Source organism: Sceloporus undulatus, chromosome 1 (genome assembly GCF_019175285.1).
Source record: "Sceloporus undulatus isolate JIND9_A2432 ecotype Alabama chromosome 1, SceUnd_v1.1, whole genome shotgun sequence".
Taxonomy (NCBI): Eukaryota; Metazoa; Chordata; class Lepidosauria; order Squamata; family Phrynosomatidae; genus Sceloporus; species Sceloporus undulatus.
In genome coordinates, this window is record NC_056522.1 from 7,533,500 (window position 1) to 7,551,576 (window position 18,077).

Consider the following 18,077-nt stretch of genomic DNA (forward strand, 5'->3'; position numbering starts at 1 on the left):
GTTAGATGATATGCATAACTGGTACATCCTTGTCACTTAGAATCATAGAGTTGGGAGAGACCACAAAGGCCATCCAATTCAACCTCCTGCCACGCAGGAACTCTCAGTCAAAGCATCCCTGACAGATGGCCATCCAGCCTGTTTCAAGACCTTCAAGGAAGGAGACTCCACTGCACTCCGAGGAAGGAGTTTGTTCCACTGTCGAACAGTCCTTACTGTCAGGAAGTTCCTCCTAATGTTGAGGTGGAATCTCTTTTCCTGGAGCTTGCATCCATTGCTCTGGGTCCTGTTCTCTGGAGCAGCAGAAAACAAGCTTGCTCCCTCCTCAATATGACAACCCTTCAAGTATTTAAACAGGGTTATCATATCACCTCTTAACTTTCTCTTCTCCAGGCTAAACATTTCCAGGTCCCTAAGTCTCTCTTCGTAAGGTATAGTTTCCAGACCCTTCACCATTTTAGTTGCTTTCCTTTAGACATGCTTCAGTTTCTTCACATCCTTTTTGAATTGTGGTGCCCAGAACAGTATTCTAGGTGAGGCTACCAAAGAGGGGCTCTCAGCCCCCGGGCCCTGCCCCCCCCCCCCCAGCCTCACAGCAACACTTTCCCCAGCAGTAAGCTGTCTGGCCAGCAGTGTCACACCCATGGGGCAAAAGCCCCTGCGCCAGCCAGCAGCTTGAGAAGGAAGGAGCTGGAGGAGGAGGAGGAGGAAGAGGCTCAGACGGTGTCCTCATTGTCAGACCAGCCTGTGCCCTGTTGGAGGAGACCTTCCTCTCCACTTTTGCAATTCTAAGTTTGCTCCCTCCCTCTTTCATCCCTCCTCTCCCTCCCACTCTTCCCTCTGCAGCAGGAGTTTGTGGGCTCTGTAGGCACAGCTGTAGGTAAAGTTTGCTAGGCTGCATTATAGGCACCACCAGCTCTGTCACCTCCCTCTGCTGCAGCCACGGCCGCCACCACTATGCTCCCTAGCCATGTTGATGGCTGCATCTGGGTGTGTTCAGTGGGGAGGTTTAATTATTAAGCTAAGAAGCAGAGCCCTCCCTCCAGTCCATCTGGTGCCATCCGCCTCCCAGCTCCGTCGGGCCTGGCCTAGATTAATAAGCAGAGCCCTGGCTTCAGTCCATCAGCCTTGGTCCAGGCCTCAGAGGGAAAGCAGAACTGTTGGGCCTGATCCCCTGCCCCACCACCTTCTCCTTTGGGGTCATGTCTTTTTAGATTGTAAGCCTCAGGACAAGGAACTGGCTAATTAAAAACAACAATAATAATTGTAAGCTGCTCTGAGAGCCTTTAGGGTTAAAGGGCGGGGTATAAATACTCTTAAAAAAAGGAAGGAAAAGCCCTTTTAGTGATGTTACTGCTATTGTTGTTGCGTGCCTTCAAGTTGTTTCTGACCGGCCCTATAGGGAGCCCATCACGGGGTTTTCTTGGCAAGATTTATTATGGCAATCCTGTGGTTTTCTTGGCAATACTGGTGCAGAGGAGGTTTGCCATTGCCTTGCTGAGGCTGAGAGCGTGTGATATGACCAGGTCACCCAGTGGGTTTCAATACCTAAGCAGGAAATCGAACCCAGGTCTCCAGAGTCGTAGTCCAACACTCAAACCACTACACCACACTGGCTCCTATTCCTATGTGCTACCTATGAAACTATTGCAGACTGTTGTTGTTGTTCTTCTGTGTTTTCAAGTCCTTTCTGACTTATGGCGACTCTAAGGCAACCTTATGGGGTTTTCTTGACAAGTTTCTTCAAAAGAGGCTGAGAGCATGTGTTGTGCCCATATGTGTTGTACATACCCTTGAAGGCATCACCTAATTCTTAGAGGTGGAAAATTCTTTCCATCTCCCAGCTAAGAGATGGTTGGGGGGAAATGAGAAAGTGATGCTGGGAGGGACTGCCGATATATTAGGACTTGATATATTGGCAGCCCCTTCCCCCAACACTTTCTCCTTTCCCCCCAACCATTTCATAGCTGGGACATGGAAAGAATTTTCAAAGCAGCATTTATATTTGGATTATTTTTTTAAAAAGTAAGGTCCAAAACACACTCCAGAAATAATCCAGTTTGAGACCACTTTAACTGCCCTGGTTCAATGCTAATGAACGTGGGAATTGTAATGAGAAGTCGAAGGCTTTCATGGCCAGCATCCATAGTTTTTTGTGGGTTTTTCAGGCTATCTGGCCATGTTCTAGAAGAGTTTCTTCCTGACATTTCGCTATCAACTGGGGCTGACATCTTCAGAGAATGCAGGCAAAACATCAGGAATAACCTCTTCTAGAACATGGCCACATAGTCCAAAAAACCCACAAAAAACTGTGGGAGTTGTAGTTTGTTGTGGGACCAGTACTCTCTGATAGAGAAGGATATATGTTTCAGAAAACTACAGTTCCCAGGATTCCTTAGCATTGAACCAGGGCAGTTAAAGTGGTCTCAAACTGGATTATTTCTGCAGTGTGTTTTGAACCTAAGCGGCCCATATACTATTACCATTATTCAATTTAGTAGCTATTATAGAAAGACATAGAGTGCAAACTGCTCAAGTATATTAATCTTCTGGAGTGAGATGTGCTTTTCTAGCTCAGGAGCGCAATGGCATGGGGGGCATCAGGAGAGTTTTTTGTGCATTGATATTTATAAATGTTGTGAATTTATATTATTGTTTTTAGCTTTTATTCTGCAATGTTGCCTACGTTTTTCTTGAATGTCCTCCATTTTATGGTTTCTTTCCCTCCATTCTGGTTATTATGACATCTGGTCACCTTGCTCAAGGCTCCTACTCTGCTCGGCCTTCTCCCAACAAAGCGCAAGGTGCTGACAATAATATTATTTATTACGGTAGTAATAAATAATAAATCAATAATAATAATTCATTATAATAATTAATTAAAACCTATCTCCGGCCTGAAAAAGTTTGGCAATTTTAATTTTGGCCCCTGCCTACTTCCAAATTGTGCAGCTCTGGATTAGACATTAGTTAGTGGAGGAGGCATCTGTCTAAGGTTCAGGACAGCCCATGCGTGGTTTGGTCAAGTCAGACTTATCCTGTATGTTATTTGCCAGATGAGTTCCTAAAATCCCCAGCCAATGGGCTTGCTGGTGATGATGGGGGTTGTTGTCCCAGACATCTAGGTGTGCCAGGTACCACACACCTGTATGATATTTGGAGACGTGCTAAATATGACACACAGGCAATGTTGTCCCTTCTATAAAATGGCAAAATCAAGGTTTGCTTTTTGCCTGCACAGTTAGCTTTGGAACCTTCTTGGAGCTATTAGTGGCGTTTTGGTGGTAGCCCCTTCCACCCTCCAACTGCTTTATTAGCCGGTTTCCCACCGACACCCTCAGTTCCTTTTTGTCTGCCGCACTAGCAGCAGCATCTAGGAACTCGTTTTCCTGTCAGACTTTTAAAAACTCGATTTGACAGGCTAAATCTGTGTTTTGGTGGTAATTGTTCATATTTTAAAGCAAATGCTATGGGTTTTTTTAGATAATATTATACTTAAATGTGAATTTAAATTCTGAGGTAGAGTTGTTTAACAGCGGCCTGCCTCGCCTTCTCCCCGCCTTCCTGGCGCGCTTGGCAAAGCCTCTTTTTATTCCTGAGGAAATTTTTTAAAATGGAGCCCCTTCACTGGCTCACTTTTCACATTCTTATCTCTGAGTGAAACTTATAAAACGGCCACAGGCCTTCCTTCCAAAATTGCTTGACTATAGCCTCTCTTTTGCTGCGGACAAACTGTCTCAGGGCCATTCGCCTTGCTTTTGTCTCTTCATTCTCCTGAGGAGGAGTTGTTACTGGCTGCCTTGATTTTGGTCCTCACCGGTCCCCAGCTCCCTGGGGTCAAACCATAGAATCATAGAATCGTTGAGTTGGAAGAGACCCCAAGAATGGCCATCCAGTCCAACTTCATTCTGCCATGCAGGAACTCACAATCAAAGCATTCCTGACAGATGGCCATCCAGCCTCTGTCTGAAGACCTCCAAGGAGTGAGACTCCATTACACTCCGAGGAAGGAGTGTGTTCCACTGTCGAACAGCCCTTACTCTCAGGAAGGTTTTCCTAATGTTGAGGTGGAATCTCTTTTCCTATAGCATATCTTTAGCAGGCTGGCCCCTTCTCCTCTGGCCATGTGGCAGTTGGACAAAGTCCAGGAAATTTAAAGTCCGTTTATGTATCAAGGACCTCTCTTTTGCAATCCAATCTGTCTCCATTCCTGTGAGGCCACAGGCCCCTTTGTAGGCAGAAGACAATGGATCCCTCAAAAAGTCACCATGGAGTTTATTGCACTGGCCCTGAAACGGGCCCAGTGCGTTCTAAAATGTGCATGTGTGCGGGTGCGCACAAAACGAGATGGGGTTAAGAACCCCATTTTACCACACACTGGAACACCTTTGACGCCGGGCGTTCCAATTGCATCCCCGTTCCGTTCCAGAGGGTGCCATTTCTGAGAATTGTTCTAAAGCGTTCTCAGAAATGGTGCCCTCTGGAATGGAATGGGGACACAATTGGTAAAATGGGGTTCTTAGCCCCATCTCGTTCAGTGCGTGCCTGTGCGCACGCACGTTTTAGAATGCACTGGGCCCGTTTCAGGGCCAGTGCGATAAAACTTCCATGTTTTTGCATCAGGAATATTTTGGTAGATGTTGAGGTAAAACATGCCAATCCGGTCCAAATTTGAGAAGAAAAACATGGTTTTACCTTGGTTGAAGGTCCCAGTCCGCTGGCTCACTCTTCAGGGTTCCCCTGTTGCAGCTACAGTGTGGTATATCACAATCCAAAAACAAGTAAGGTGTAGTTATGTTGGCCATTTTGTTTATTTGTTTGGAAGTTCTGCAATCCATGTAAAAATCTGTTGCATAGAACTGTATTTTTGACAAACTTTGCAGCTTTTCGTTTGACTGCCGACCTCAGCTGGCTCCTTGGCCTTTTCATTCCTTCCACAATGCCTGAAGGCCCATCCGTAAAGAAGTTTCAACTCCTCTGCTCTCCCTTTGTGGGGCAGACAGTGACCAAAGTGGGAGGGAGCACGAAACAGATGAACCCCAATGATCTGAAAACACTGGTGCTGTCCGATGCTCAGGTGAGTCTTGCTGCATTTGGCTTGCCCAAACAGTTTACTCTTCTAATATGATCTTATCCGTGCTTGCTCAAAAGATGTACCCTACAGAAAATACTGGAACTTAACTCCCAGGTAAGTCAACATTCCAGCCCCAATTTGTTTGGCATAAGCTCAATTATTATTATTATTATTGTTATTATTATTATTATTATTATTTTATTTCCTGCCTTCCTAAGGCTCAAGGTAGAGTACAACTTGTTGTTGTTGTTGTTGTTGTTGTTTTCTTATATCCCATTTTTCTTCCAATACAGGGAGAATAGTTTATATTATTATAATTTATATTATTATTATTATTACTATTATTATTATTATTATTTCCAATCTAGTCATGCACATTTGGAGATCAAAGAAATTTGGGGAATGCAGGAAATACAAGACACAGAAAAATATTAAAATACAAAACATAAAAAAGAGAGAGAAGAAACAGAAAACACATAAAACCAACAGTTAAAATATAGTGCAGTATCATTAAAATATACCCATATGAGTACATTCTTTAAAATATACAAATTAAAAAGTCATGATTAGGGCCATTGCAGCAATGGAACTTACCTAAGGTTTGACTAACCAAGTTCTTATTGTCATAGTGAACTGGCTCTAGTTAGGACCGATCATTTTCAACTATACTAAGCTCGTTTTTGCATCTTTTTCTTTAAAGGAAAAGGTACCATTTTCTTTAGCAATTGTTTTTTAAAATTAAAAATGGATTAGAATCATAGAGTTGAACTGGAAACAAAAGCCATCTATTCCAGCCCCTTCCATGAATACCAACCAAAGTACTACTGAGAAATGCTCATCCAGACTCTGTTTAAAGACCTCCAAATAGTGATTAACAAGTAAAAATAACTTTAACATATACAGGATATCACAAGTGTATCAGAAACAGAAGAGCGCAGGTCCTTCCTCCAAGGAATTTACAGACTCTGTTATTTCCAAATTCCCTTTATGAGTAGTTTTTTTGTGGGTTTTTCAGACTATGAGGCTGTGTTCTAGAAGAGTTTATTCCCGACGTTTTGCTAGCAGCTGTGGCTGGCCTCTTCAGTGAATGCTGCTATGGAAGAGAGTGGGGTTGAATGACAAGTCCACAGGGTTCAGCAACAACAGAACAGTACACAGATTAACATGTGAATTGCTTTTCTCTCAACCAACAGCATATAAACCCCACTCTCTTCCATGCCAGCATTCTCTGAAGATGCCAGCCACAGCTGCTGGCAAAATGTCAGGAATAAACTCTTCTAGAACACAGCCTCATAGTCCAAGGAACCAACAAAAAACTATGGATGCCGGCCATGAATGCCTTCAACTTCACATTCCTTTTATGAATTTGAGAGATTGGCTCAGTGATAGAAGCATCCTGCGCCCACTTTGGTTCTAGAATGAAGACATTCCTTTCTGGACCCTCTGGATACCTCTGGGATTGTAGATATGTTGTTATCTGCTTAAACATTTTGTATGTCCACAGCATGGCTAGAGAACCTGTGGTTGAGTTTGTCCCTCCAGGAATCACAACATTGTTGTTGTTGTTGTGTCCAAGTCATTTCCAACGTATGGTGACTCTCTCATGGGTTTTTCTTGGCAAGATTCGTTGAGAGGTGGTTTGCCATTGCCATCCTCTGAGGCTGAGAGAATGTGACTTGCCCAAGGTCACCCAGTGGGTTTACATGGCTGAGCCAGGACTGAGCCCAGTCTCCAGAATCATAGCCCAATGCTTAAACCACTACACCAAGCTGGCTTGCATCATGCTCCAGCTGAATACATTTCTTTCCTTGTGATTCCGTGGCTTCCCAGTTTCCAAATGGATTTTCCACCATTCCAAAACACTACAAAGTCTCTTTGCAGGAAGAGCTAAAATATGCTAAATAAGATAAAATATGCTGGAATTTTTTGGATCATTGGACCAGTGATTATCTTGAACTGTAGGAATGTGGAACTCTTCTTTAAAGTCGGATTTGGCCCTCGGTCCAAGTGAAGTTCTCTTCTCTACCCTTACTGTAAGCCAGTAATTGGAATCATGCAGCTCTCCACAGGTTGGTTGACTGCAACTCCCAGCATTTCTCATTGTTGGCTTATACTGGTTAGGACTCAGGGGAGATGCTCTCTGACAACATCTGGAAGGCCACAGAATTACCAGCCTTACCTTAAACTGGTCACATTTGCACATTATGTTGAAATAGTTTCCGTGACTGTTATCCTCTTCCAATGTAATTTGACTGGTACAAAGTGATAGACGAGTGAGGGAAAAGAGGCAACACAAGGTGCATCTACACTGTAGAAATAATGCAGTTTGAAACCACTTTAACTTCCATGGCCCCATCATTTAGAATCCTGGGATTTGTTTGGTGAGGCACCAGCACTCTTTGGCAGAGAAGGATAAAGACCTTGGCTGCATCTACATTGCAAAATGAATGCAATTTTACACTGCTTTAACTGCCATGGCTCAATGCTCTGGGATTTGTAGTTTAGTGAGATATTAAGTCAACTTGAAGGTGCTTAATACACAAACAATACACAAACATTTACATAAACAGTACTTTTTTTTCTAGGTCCATGGAAAGAACTTGTTTCTGGCCTTTGGTATCTCTCAGGAAGCAGTGGCCAGCTGTGAGAGCGCAGATTCAGAATCATCCAAACAGAGATCAACTGGTCAAGGGCTGGCAGCTTGTGAGGGCAGCTCCTTTCTCATGAGGGAAGATGAAAAAGTGGCTGATGCCCATGATCTTCAAAAAATGCCACAAGTGGAGCATGATGGAGATTCGCCATTGCTTGCCAAAGACACTGCTGGTGACCTTTGGAAGTGGCTGCGGTTCCATTTTGGCCTGTATGGAAGCATCCGCGCCAACGAGTTTGCAAGAGCCAATAAGGCAAACAAACGGGGAGATTGGAGAGATCCAGTTCCTAGGTATAAATTTTGGGGTGCATTTTTTTTAAAGAAGTGACAAAAAGAGAGACCTGGGCATGACAAAAATGTGCCGGGGGCACAAAACATCCCTGGTGGGGATGCATACATGCTGTACGTTCCTCACTGTATTACATAATACATACCAGAGCTTGGAATACATCTCTCAGAGAGTTGCAGTAGAGAAAAATAAAATTTCGACCCAACTTCAGCTGGCCTTTACCCTATGTCTTACCTAAAATTGTTCTCTTAAAATAGCAATGTGTGTATGTAGCTAATACCTCAGAGGACAGGATCAGGATTCATAGAATCATAGAATCGTAGAGCTGGAAGAGACCACAAGGGCCATCCAGTCCAACCCCATTCTGCCATGCAGCAACTCTCAAAGCATCCCCAGATGGCCATCCAGCCTCTGTTTAAAGACCTCCAAGGAAGGAGACTCCACTATCTCTGTTGAGTAGCCCTTACTGTCAGGAAGTTTCTCCTAATGTTGAGGTGGAGTCTCTTTTCCTGGAGCTTGCATCCATTGTTCTGAGTACTGCTCTCTGGAGCAGCAGAAAACAAGCTGGTTCTCTCAATATGACACACCTTCAGATATTTAAACATCCCCAGCTCCCTAAATTGTTCCTCATAGGACATGGTTTCCAGACCCTTCACCATTTTAGTCGCCCTCCTTTGGACATGCTCCAGTTTCTCAACATCCTTTTTAATTTGTGGTGTCCAGAACTGGACACAATATTCCAGGTGGGGCCTGACCAGAGCAGAATTCAGTGGTACTATTAGAATGACTGTCACAGTTTAGAGAGTTGGGCCAAAACCAACAAAATGAATTTCAGCAGGAAGAAATGTAAGATACTGCACTTGGGCAGAAAAAAGAAAGAAAGAAAGGCTGAGATACAGGATGTGTGACACTTCGCTTGACAACTGTACAGTCACCCCTCCATATACATGGATTTTTTTTATCCATGGAAAGTGTCCATGATTTGGAAATATTTTAAAAATATATAAAACCCAAACAGCAAAATTTGATTTTGCCATTTTATACATTTTACAGTGCCAGTGTATTTAGTGGGACTTAAATATACAGATTTTTGTATCCATGGGAGGTCCTGGAACCAAACCCTAGCAAATAACAAGGTCCCACTGTACATGCAAAAGGGATCTAGGCGTTTTAGTAGACCACAAGCTGAACATGAGTCAACAGTGTGATGTAGCAGCTAAAAAAGCCAAAGCGATTATAGGCTGCATCAATAGTATAGTGCCTAAATCAGGGAAAGTAATAATACTACTCTATTCTGCTTTGGTCAGGCCTCACCTGGAATACTGTGTCTGGGCACCACAATTTAAAAAAGGATGTTGACAAGTTGGAGTGTGTCCAGAGGAGGACAACCAAAATGGTGAACGGTCTGGAAACCATGCCTCATGAGAAGAAACTTGGGGAGCTGGGTATGTTTAGCCTGGAGAAGAGAAAGTTAAGGGGTGACATGACAGCCTTGTTTAAATATTTGAAGGGATGTTAAGCTTGTTTTCTGCTCCTCCAGGGACTAGGACCCAGAGCAATGTATTCAAGTTACAGGAAAAGAGATCCCACTTCTGGGCACTTTGGGGGCATGGCATTCAAACACCACATGCTCCCAAACCGCCTGGAGGTTGCTCTGAGGCTGCCCAAGATTGGCCATCTGTCAGGGATGCTTTGATTTGGATTTCCTGCATGGCAGGGGATTGGACTGGATGGCCCTAGTGGTCTCTTCCAACTCTATGATTCTATGAAAAGGAACAGCAAAACTCACTCCTGCTGGTGGCCCATTTGGGACCATGGCAGTGGCTGGCTTTGGGACTGCTCCATCTGGTTGCCACAGTTCTGAAGCGATTGGGCCTGGATTAGCCTCTGGCTGCTCCTTTTGTCCCATCTGCTTCACCCCTATATCTGTTCCTTTCCCAATGTTTTCTTTTTTAAAAGTAGTTAGGCCTGAGACAGACAGGCCGAAAGGGGCGTGGCAGCGACGATATTAGGGTTCCAGACTGTGCAGCAACCGCACAGTCTGGAACCCTAGTATGCAATGGTGGCGGCCTGATAGCGGTGTCCCATCCACACGGGCGCTGCCATCTTGATGTAACGGACACACAGCGTGCACACATCACTGCATGTCCATTACGTCACGAGCGCGCCATTGGCGCACTCACAACGTAACCCTGGCACTGCTAAAAGAACCCAGAAAAACCAGGTTCTTATAACTCTGGAGGGACGTTGTGTGGTTTGGTGGCTGCAGTGTCCCTCCGGAGTTAAAATGGGCACCTGCAGACCACCATTTTAAGCTGGTCTGTACTGTGCCTTTGTTTTACTTTTTCTAAGTTTTTTTAAATTGTGTAATGGGTTATCATTTAAAAGCCACATAAAATCTGATCTTGTGTTTTTAAAGGTAAAAGATATTGGGTTATGATTGGAGATAATTTTGTTTTGAAATCCCTTGAACTACTTTTCAGACGTAGAAAGTTAGAAACCAAAAACATATCTATCCTTGAATGAGATTTGTGTCGTTCTGAAAAAAAGAAATATAGTCTTTTATTTCTCCATGTTTAAGTCTCCAAATGTCAACTAAAGTTAAATTATCCAATAGGTTTTTTAAAAATTGCATTTGGGAGCGCCCTTTGTTTTTATTTTATTATTTTTTCCCTGAAACTCTATCCAGTTTGGATTCTATAACCCCATTACGCTCTCCCATTATAATAATTTTGTCATAACTATATTCTTGTATTTTGCATATATTTTGTGGGAAGGATTTCTGTGTTTTCTTTTGTGGCTTGTACATTCTTATTGTTAATACTTTTTTTTTATTTTGAATCATAATTTCTAGACCAATGAGCTTCTCTTTCCTCCTCTTTTTCCTCCTCCTCTTCTTTCCTCCTCTTCCTTCTTCTTTCCCTTTTTCTTCCTTGTCGGATTGGGCACCTACATTTTCTCCCACAATAGCACTTTGTGGTTCTTTATCTTGTTGTCTCTTATCACTCTCTTTAGGTCTAGGGAGAGACTTTGTTTTTGAAACAAGAAATGAGCAGGAGATACTTCATGGCAGGAAAGCCCCACAGGTCTAAAAGACCTGGAGTGGGTAGGAACCTATCCAAATTGCCTGGCACTACTAAAAGTAGTGATCCATGGAGTGGTGTTGTTCTGTGAACCATTGGCTGCTGGCCAGTGGGAAGAAACAGTTGTAGCATAAATACAGTTCGGAAACAATGGCACATTAGGAAAAAAGATTCCGAGCCCATACATCAGATAGCGTGAGAAGCACTGTTTTAGAGTGTAGGAGGTGTAAGCTTGCCAGATTTCATAGCCTGGCCCTTCTCCAGTTCTCAGGGAGGAATTTCAACGTGAGAGCACTGACTTAATAATAATAATAATAAATAAAAAGTTTATTTTTATCCCGCTTTTCCAACTTTGATCAAAGCGGCATACAGAATTTAGATAAAAAATATACCAAGATAAAAACATTTTAAACAACATTTAAAAACAGTCACAATAACAACACAGGGCCAGCTGAGTGGGGGAATCCATAAACATTACTTGAAAAGTATTTGTAGAGATATATCCCCACCTCATTCCTCCCTTCATTTTGAACCTCATCTTGATCCAACTCCTCAATCTCTTGTACATTGGACACAGTGGCTTGCAGCTCAGCTCACCTTGTGTCCAGCGCCTCTCTATCTCCAGTTCACTGGCATGGAAGGCCTTTTCTGAATGCATTTTTGTATTATTCAGGAATCTTAACTGGCTGACATCAGTTTAGAAATACAGACATCAGTATTAAGACAATCAGCTTTATTCAGAAACTAAAGTATTTCACAGCATGGCAATGTTGATAGGACTAAAGCAATTTCAGTTACACAGTATATTAAAAGTACAAACAAATCAAACCTATTCCCATGAACAAACCTCATTAGTTCCTAAACCACAATGTTCTTCTTCCCAGGACAAGACTTTGGCAGCTCCCAGTGCCTGTTCCCTCCCTCCTACATCTGCTCATTACCCAACTGCAGAATAGATAAACAAGCTTTTCCATCCAGCAACACCAGATCTATGACATTACCCATCACCCAGTAATACAAAGCAAAGCAGATACAGAGCTATTCAGAGTGGTCAGAGAGCTAATCCAACTGCCTCCCACCCCGAACGTATTACTAGAACCAACAGCAGCCTACTCTGACGCATTCAATGACTTCTTTGCCGATGAGATCTCTCAGATAAGGGTCAATCTGGATGCCGGCATTAAAATAGAAACTATGAGAGAGGTATCCAGTGACTCCGCGGACTGCGTTATACTGGATTGTTTTGAGCTTGTGAGTACCGATGAAGTGGACAAGCTCCTTGGATGTGTAAGGAGGATGACTTGCCCCCTTGATCCCTGCCCATCTTGGCTGACCGTTCAGGGAGGAGATGCTGCAACATCACTGCTTCAGACTGTAATAAATGCATCCCTTAGGGGAAATTTCCATCAGCACTTAAACATGCAGTGGTTAAGCCACTCTTAAACCCTCTCTAGATCCCTTGATAAGGAACAACTATAGGCCAGTCTCTTTACTACCATTTTTGGGCAAGGTGATCGAGAGGGCAGTCGCCTTCCAACTCCAGGCTGTCTTGGATGAAGCCGATTATCTGGACCCATTTCAAACTGGCTTTAGGGCGGGATACGGAGTTGAAACTGCCATGGTCGCCCTAGTCGATGATCTTCGTCTGGGCATCGACAGGGGAGGTGTGGCCCTGTTGGTGCTCTTAGACATCTCAGCGGCATTCAATACCATTGACCATGGTATCCTTCTGGAGCGCCTGAGGGAGCTAGGTATTGGGGGCACTGCACTCCAGTGGTTCTGTTCCTATCTCTTGGGCAGATTCCAAATGGTGATGCTGGGGGACAGTTGTTCTCGTAAAAGCGAACTGACATCTGGTGTCCCTCAGGGCACTAGTCTGTCCCCCATGCTTTTTAACATTTACATGAAGCCGCTGGGAGAGATGGGGCACTGTGTTAAATATAAATATGCTGATGACACCCAGATTCACTTCTCTATGTCTCCGACTGCTGCAGTGACTAAGAATAGCATCTCTCCTCTGAATGCCTACCTTGAGTCTGTAATGGGCTGGATGAGGGAAAACAAACTCAAGCTGAATCCAGAGAAAATGGAGGTACTCGTGATAGGTGCCCCTGGTCCAGCAGGGGAGATCTGCCAACCCATCCTTGGCGGGGTCACACTCCCCCTGAAGAATGAAGTCCGCAGTTTGGGAGTGCTCCTAGACTCATCTCTACAGTTGACATCTCAGGTGGAGGCGATAGCCAGGAGTGCATGGTATCAGCTTCGGCTGATACGCCAACTGCGTCCCTACCTGGCTCGAGGACCTTGAAACAGTAGTACATGCACTGGTAACCTCTTGTTTAGATTTCTATAATGCACTCTACATGGGGCTACCTTTGTACCAAGTTTGGAAGCTCCAACTGATTCAGAATGCTGCAGCCAGACTGATCACCAAGACACCGAGATCAGAGCATATTATCGGTGTCGAAATCTCTACATTGGCTGCCGATTAGCTTCCGGGTGCAATACAAAGTGTCGGTTATTACCTATCAAGCCCACATGGCCTGGGCCTGAGTTAGTTGAGGGAACGCCTCTCCCTACACAATCCACCCCGCACTCTCAGGACATCTGGCACAAAAATATTAGAACAACCCAAAACCTGGTTGAAAACCACCTCTTGCAAAACGCTTTCTGCGATGGCCCCTAGACTTTGCAACAACTTCCCAGAAGAGATCCATCTTATACCTTCTTTGGAAGCCTTCAAGAGGGCATTGAAGACGGATCTCTTCCGGTGGGCCTATCCAATGGATCTCCTCTAATCCAATTTTGAACATCTGAATATGATGACTCCATTCTTACAACTGTGAGCAACACTGTAACAACTCTTCCCCTTTTTATTTTATTTTTTATTTTGATTGATGTATTTTGTATTATCTATGAATTTTATGATGTAATCCCGCTTTGATCTGAAGGGAGAAGCGGGAAATATAAATAAATAAATTATTATTATTATTATTATTATTAATGACAAACAAGTATGGCAGAAACTCAGAGGGATTCAGATACTGACACATGGCTACTCCAGTTTTTACAAACTAAGAAATTGTTTGTTTTATGTTTAGGCTTATTCTAAATTTTGAGGCGGAGGTTTCCTTGTGTTTTACAACTGCCGGATTCAGCTGTGTTCTTCTCCTGCAACTGAGCCATCCACTGACATCCTAAGCCCAGAGTTTGATTGGGGAAAGGCTTTGGAAGCTCTTCGCAAAGCCAAGCCTGTGTGTCACACACTCCTGGACCAAACCTATTTCTCAGGGCTAGGTAAGTTTAGTGTCGCCTAAGGTTTGGTTCCCTTCTGAGGTAGGGATTGTGGTGGTGTGTAGCATTTCAGAGTAAACTAGGAGAGGAGGAAATATATTCTCAAATGTTTCCTCACCTATTATTACTCCAAAGAGCTTATTATTTTATTATTTATTTAAGGTATTTATAGTTTGCCTCCCAGCCCGCAGGGGCTGCTGAGGTGATGCACAACAAAGTAAAGCAAATAAAACAATATAAAGTTGTTGGGTTTTTTAAAAAAAAAATCTTAAAAACAGACCAAAATACTTAAAAACATTTTAAAACAACCTGAAAGCTTCACCTTGGGACAATGGACATTGTTGTCAGTTTGGATATATGGCAACCCTCTGAATGAGAGACCTCCAAGATACTCTGTTATTACCAATTCTGCTTATGTCTTGTAAACTGAGAGGCAAACCTCTCCTTCCTTGATGGAGGCAAACCACCTGCTATTCAGTCTTCCTCTTTTCTTTCTTCCACTTTATAGAGCATTACCAATGTTTTCAAGCATCATGACTTTCATGATATATCCAAACTATGATAGCCTCAATTTAGCCATTTTCTGTCTCCTTTATTTTTTAATGTATTTGTTTAAAATATTTCTGTATCACTCCCTGTCCACAAAGGCTCCTGAGGCAATGAAGAAATAAAAAAACAATTAAAACAATAAAGGTTAAACGCATTATAAAAACACTTTAAAACAACTCCCTAAACTTCTAAGAGCTATCTAAAAACAATCCTAAAATCCAGTTTTAAAACATTTACGAGTAAAACAGCAATTTGAAACACTGAATGCCATGTGGAACAATGATGTTTAGGCTGTTCACCAGAAACATAAAAGAGATGGAGCCAGCCTAACTTTCTTGGGTGGGGAGTTCATTATAGAATCACTAAGTTGGAAGAGACACCAAGAGCCATCCATCTAGACCAATCCCATTCTGCCATGCAGGAACTCACAACCACAGCATTGCTGACAGATGGCCATCTAGCCTCTGTGCCCAAAGGCCCTTGCCTGACTCACTGAAAGGCCCCTGAAGCCTCCTCACATGGCTATTCCATGCTTTGCAGTGAGCAGGCAGGATTGGAAAAGCATCTAGCTATGTCCATGTAGCCAGATGTGAAAAGATGTGCTGAGATCTGCCAGTGGTCTCAGGCTGTAATCATTTCACATCTGGCTATGGGAAGATGTCCAAACAGTTCTCTGAGCTTTCCTGCCCCCTGTGAAGCACAGACTAGTCACATGGGTCAGATGCTTCATAGGTTTTTCATTAAATTGGGGTGGGGTCGGAGATTATGTGGCTCACTGTAACATAGCTTTGCATGTGGATATTTACAATGTTGCGGGGATTGAAGATTGAGGCCAGAGAGTGAAATTTAAACCTTGGAATTTCAGAGCTTGCTAATCCTTGAACTGTGATAACAGGGTGGCAGTCATTTTATTTTGCTTCTATTGATTCCTCTGCTTTTATCTCTTTTTCTTGAATTCTCTTCTCTCCCTCCCACCCTCCTACCTGCTCCAGGTAACAGAATTAAGAATGAGGCTCTGTATCTTGCCCGGATCCATCCACTCTCCCTTGGCTCTATGTTGCCACTCTCGGACCTTGAATCTTTGCTGCACTCTGTTGTTCAATTTAGCTTGGAGTGGCTTCACAGCAAGTTACAGAAGCAAAGGTTACAGCTACAGATTTATAGGAGAGATAAATGCCCTGAAGGGCACGAGGTGAAGAAGGCAGCTTTTGGACCTCTAGATGGGTTGAAAAGACTTACCTGGTGGTGTCCACAATGTCAACCTCAAGTGTCATCAGAAGAGGTGGAAATGCCCACTGCACATTCCACCTGAAGTGCCATTTTCCTTCCCCAGTTTTTTTTTTAAGTTGGTTGTGCAAAAAATGCAAAGTTAGATTTCCATTTGAAATGAGGGGTAAGGCACATGCTTATAGTTGTGAAATGAACACTGCTCAAACCTAGCATTTCTCATCCTGGCTTTCAGATTTGGGAGCACTTACCTACTGGCGTGTCCTCATCAGGTTGCTGCAGGAAGGAATGCAGTTCAAGGAGAGCGATACACAACTGGAATCCAAAATAAGAATTATTGAGTTACCCATGAGAAAGACATTTTGAAACACTGCCAAGCTACCCATGACAGAAACAACATTGGCTTCAGTTGGCAAGATCTTTCTTTTTCCAGTTTCTCACCATACTATATGTATGTGGAACTTGGTGGCTCCCCTTATCATTAGGGTGATGAATCCATTCTGGTTTTTATTCTTAATGGAGTTGTCTATTGCAAACTTGTTTTGAGGGTTAAGGGTCAGCACCTTGCATAGCTCCTTTAGAGTTTGAACTATGTCCCAGACTGGATTCATCACTCCACTGATATGGAAGCCACAAGCTAGCACTCCATATGCCTGATGCCAAACTATTAGTATTTGTATTATTGAAGTTAGGAGAGTAGGCAAAGATGTTGGTTGAACAATAAGAAAATAGGTAGTGGGTTTTTTTTCTAGTCTGCAAAGCAGAGGTTTTATTTTAGTTTTTGTGTGCAGCTGTAGCTCCTGAGATGCTTAAAATTCTGTTTTGAAGATGAGTGTCTAGCTAGATTCTTGGCTTTTATTAAAGTTTGGTTTGAACATGAAATGTCTTGTGTACGTTTCTACAAGGATGGGATGATGGTGGTGGCTGGGGACCTGTAATAAAGAGTTTGCTGTACCTCACCACATTATAATTCCATTATAATATTCATTGTGAGGAAGCCATGAATTTCCAAGAAACATAAAGCAGATACATATTGTGAGTGTAGATAGGGCCTTATTTTTCACCAACAATTAGAAGGTTAAATGGAATCCTAGAAGAAAACAGCTTGAAAAAGTTACTTTTGTGGACTATACATCCCCAAATCCCCCAATCAGCATGTCTCCTGGCCATGGTGGCTGTGGGATTCTGGGAACTGTAGTCATAGAATCATAGAATCATAGAGTTGGAAGAGACCACTAGGGCCATCCAGTCCAACCCCCTGCCATGCAGGAAATCCAAATCAAAGCATCCCTGACAGATGGCCATCCAGCCTCTGTTTAAAGACCTCCAAGGAAGGAGATTCGATCACCCTCCGAGGGAGTGCATTCCACTGTCGAACAGCCCTTACTGTCAGGAAGTTCCTCCTAATGTTCAGGTGGAATCTCTTTTCCTGTAGCTTGCATCCATTGTTCCGGGTCCTGTTCTCTGGAGCAGCAGAAAACAAGCTTGCTCCCTCCTCAATATGACATCCTTTCAAATATTTAAACTGGGCTATATCACCTCTTAACCTTCTTTTCTCCAAGAAGGTTAGGTCCAAGACCTAAAGCCAATTGTTTATCCCAGTTACGATAAACCTGTGGAATCACTAGCTGAATTATAAGTCTACATGAATATGAATCCCATGTTTTAATGAATCTGCTCTGCCTGGGATTAGTAATTGAATTTCCCACTCCTCTCAATAAATTTTCCAAGCCTTGGGAAGGAGGTGTTGTTCTTTACTTGGCCTAACCTAGCCTTTCTCAAACCAATGGACTACATGTCCCTTTCTCCTCAATTAATATGGTAATGAGTCATGAGTCATAGCTGAGGCTATGGGAATTGTAGTCAACTTATCAGGAGGACACTCAGTTGGGATAGTTTTAGAAATCAATG

At 43.1% G+C, this 18,077-nt stretch overlaps 1 protein-coding gene across 1 annotated transcript; it reads left to right on the top strand.

The window, feature by feature from the left end:
* The first annotated feature begins 1,229 nt into the window (after nt 1-1,229).
* On the top strand, nt 1,230-17,048 carry NEIL2 (nei like DNA glycosylase 2). Its single transcript, XM_042444976.1, is given in 6 exon segments — nt 1,230-1,266; nt 4,884-5,077; nt 7,660-8,015; nt 14,198-14,214; nt 14,217-14,393; nt 15,932-17,048. Coding segments are annotated over 5 exon segments (1,008 nt in total). The 5' UTR covers nt 1,230-1,266; nt 4,884-4,939; the 3' UTR covers nt 16,252-17,048.
* Nucleotides 17,049-18,077: the final 1,029 nt, after the last annotated feature.